The sequence below is a fragment of the Mya arenaria genome, chromosome 8 (assembly GCF_026914265.1).
Source record: "Mya arenaria isolate MELC-2E11 chromosome 8, ASM2691426v1".
In the NCBI taxonomy this organism is placed as follows: domain Eukaryota; kingdom Metazoa; phylum Mollusca; class Bivalvia; order Myida; family Myidae; genus Mya; species Mya arenaria.
The window spans coordinates 48,797,649-48,801,144 of NC_069129.1; the positions used below are offsets into that span (position 1 = coordinate 48,797,649).

The 3,496-nt window shown below is 36.5% G+C and overlaps 1 protein-coding gene across 1 annotated transcript; it reads right to left on the reverse strand.

Annotated features, from left to right (window-relative positions):
• Window positions 1-286: 286 nt before the first annotated feature.
• Window positions 287-2,871, reverse strand: LOC128242397 (uncharacterized). The gene is made up of 6 exons (XM_052959540.1): window positions 2,725-2,871; window positions 2,452-2,586; window positions 1,848-1,970; window positions 1,463-1,579; window positions 1,108-1,240; window positions 287-796 (listed from the first exon to the last, which is right to left on the reverse strand). Exons 1-6 carry the CDS (start codon window positions 2,776-2,778, stop codon window positions 615-617), a joined length of 744 nt encoding a protein of 247 aa, XP_052815500.1. The 5' UTR covers window positions 2,779-2,871; the 3' UTR covers window positions 287-614.
• Between the last annotated feature and the right edge of the window lie 625 nt (window positions 2,872-3,496).

Here is a 3,496-nt window from a genome sequence, read left to right on the forward strand (position 1 = left end):
AGAAAGTTTTAATATGAGGGAAGTATTCCCAACTTATAAATGACAATGAATTGTGTGCTGGCGTCCAGATTTAAAGTAGCAATTGCTTGTTAATTTTCCTATTCCTGTCAAAATCTAAAATAATCGTTTTGTTTCATTATTAAGTTTTTTCATTGTCCATTGAAATTATTCATGCATGAAACAAGTTTTATTCCTTTTTGTGGTATTTTCCTTCAATGAAAAGACGCCTGGACACATCGAGTCGTCAATGCACATAGGTACAAGTATGCAGACAAACCACAGAATCTACATTTTATAAATGCATTTATTGCAATTATTATATCAAAACTACATCAGCTATGATATCCAAAATTGGCAAACAAAATGTACATACGCATCAATAGTTTACTACATATTTATATTACTGCACGCAGCATGAAACATAGTGATTTTATAAATATTATCAATGTCAAAGCACGCGTATTACACACTTACAAATCAGTCATAAACATGGCTTTTGAATTGAAAACGAGTCGTTTTAATCTCAACTAAACACACTAAATAGACAAAAGTATCTTAATCATCTATACGACTGTATCCGTTGCCTGGTCCTGTATCAGACTGGTACGTATTTACTAGTATGCAGTGAACCAAAGTTCATAATAGACGAATTGAAATTCACCGTTGACGTTGAAGACGTCGTAATATCGTGCTTCCAGTCTGCCGGCGACGCCATTGTAGATGGCATCGTAGTACACAGACCCGATGTAAACAAGGACGTAGTCTTCTCTCTTCTCCAGTCCAGTGTCCGCCGTCTCTGTAAGGTATGAGCATATGTTTCATGACCAGACCGTGAATAGCATTATTCATGTTTACTTTCTACTTGAGGATTTAGCATGCACAATATTAACTTACGGTATCCTAAAGATATCCTAACTAAATTCAGTTAGAGTATAGTGTTGAATAAAGCAATTGGATGAATAACTTGATGAGTCGTTTATACCTCTCCATCAAATCTGTTCAGATCTGTATATTGAACTAATGTAAAAATAAATACTATTGTATGTTTTGTTGTTGAAATTAGATGGTTTTAGTAAAAGTAAACACAGATAACGATGTGGGACTTACTTTCCATCCAGAAGATATCTGTATCCTGGCACATGTTCTGAACGTTGGTTGAGCTGGCCAAGTTGGATGGTACTTTGTTATCTGTGAACCGCCATTGTTGCTTTATCTCCGGCTCTCCTGTGGGTGCTGGCATCTAAAGTGTCATAGCTCATATTTGATGGATAAATTCTTGCTAAATAAAGTTAAGTGTCATTGCAAAATAGGAGTTTTCATGTTCGTTTTTATAATGCAAAAAAAGTTATTCTTCGCAATTGTAAAAACTTTTAATATTTTAACCACGCGGTAAAAAAGGCTGGCGAACGTTAACACATACGAATTCTATACATTTTTTTTCAACCGTTAAATGACCACTGACCTGTCCTTCCTCGGCAAACTGTGTGTCCGGTTTGGGGTCCATCTCTCCAATGTATGCGGCGTAGCAAGGCCCGCGTTTCTTGGTATTCATGTCCGTGTAACGACGGAAGACAAGGCCCTGAAATATAACGAATACATAAAAAATAAAACAAATCTAAATATTTAAAATAATTTTTTAGTTAAATTAATATTCTATGTATGGTTTAATTGTTTCTTTTCTCACAATAATGAGTGAATATCGTGATTTTCTTTATAAGTGGAAGGAGTTCAACCAATTTGAAACTATGCAGGCATAAACGTATTGCTTAACCATTCTATGCAGACTTTACAACATGAGTTGAAAACTTCACTCAAATAACAACTGAAATGTCTACACGCTCACTCACATGTTTATAGTCGTACACCATGTGTACGGAGTTCGGTACGTCAACAAGAACCTCGTCCTGCGTCTGGGTGATCATCTCCTCCACCTGCCGCCCATCCCCATCCGAGTACTTCCGCAAAGCACCCTGAATATAAAAATATACGCATGTTCAATTTTCCTTTTGAAGTGTGGGCAAGTGATTAAATAGCCCGCCTGTCGAGCCCACGAGGAACACTTTTTCAATGTTTCTTAAAACGGACACCAGTACGGGTTTCTACCCGAGAGACGGACCCGGGAATTATTATATATGCTATACGCTTTCGTCACAATCGAGCTGACAGAAAGTGCTATAACCGACACCCAAATACCCAGTGCTATTGTTACTCAGGCATACTCGGGCATTCCATGCAACGATAATTAATCAATAAAAAATGGCAACTTTTTCTTAATTTCTCAACACGACATATCCTCTTATTACGTTGCATCAAAACTAACCAAATATATACATTACATCATTGCATGTTTGGATGCGGTTACTACCGTCAAAGTCATGGACGATTTTAGACATAAAATATAATATGTGCGCATATGCAATTACTTGTGCTGTCTAAAGCTGTAATTATTACCTCGTATGCGCCCTTAGAAATCCTCGTCCCTATGTAAACAGAGAGCACGACAATGCCGGCAACCGTTACCAGGCCAACGAGCGAAGCAGCCAGGTACTTCGCAAGTTTTGGACGTTTTTTCTCCTCACGGGGATCCTGAAATTAGGAATAGAGAAGTGAATTTGCAGCTTCTTAACTAAGCAGCCATAATCGATGAACGTAATATAGTATAATATATCCTCGTTATTTATTATTATCAGCACATACTGAAAAAAGTATAAATTTTTAAATTACCTCAATCACCATGCCGCAATCCTTCGTTCCTTCCATACCAAATGTTGGTTTCATCTATCAATAATAGTCCCTTCTTTATGTCTAATAGATTTTTTCTTCTTTTTCTCCTCTTTTTTATCCTCTTGCTGCGATATCTCGTATCAAAGTCGGTATGTCCCATCGGTAGATGGAGAGCCCTTATATACCTTTTTGGTTGTTGACAAGACATCAGTTAGGAGCGGACTTTGTGGAAATCTGTTGATCAATTTTGTTTGGGGAACTACCCCTCTTGGTTGTAGATTTTGAAAGAGTATTGACAATAAACATGGCTGACTGCACGCTCTCTTCCTTGTCAACAAATATCATCTTCACCGGAGTAGAACTGCTTTTCAATAGTCGGGTGTCGGATTTCACCTTAATGCAAGAGTTAAATAACTCCTTCTATTTCTATATGCAGTTGGTGAGTTATTGTACTAGGGTAACGATATATCGTTGAACAGCGCATGAGTTGTTATACTGTTTTCGTTAAACGTGCACTTTATATATTGAATCAAGTTTTCGGCCTTATTTTGAGATATGGGTATATCGTATAACATGTAAATAAATCACAGTTCTTCGTGGATCCTGGTTTGTTGTATTTGTCAAAAATGCACTTTAAAGGAAAGTAACTCGGTCAATTTAAAATTGCTATTAAAACTTTAAGGTTGGTAAGTGAACAAAATCATTAATATTTTCAAGTTAAATTAATTTATCAGAACTCAACGAATAAGTATTTTGCAAATGTATAATATCA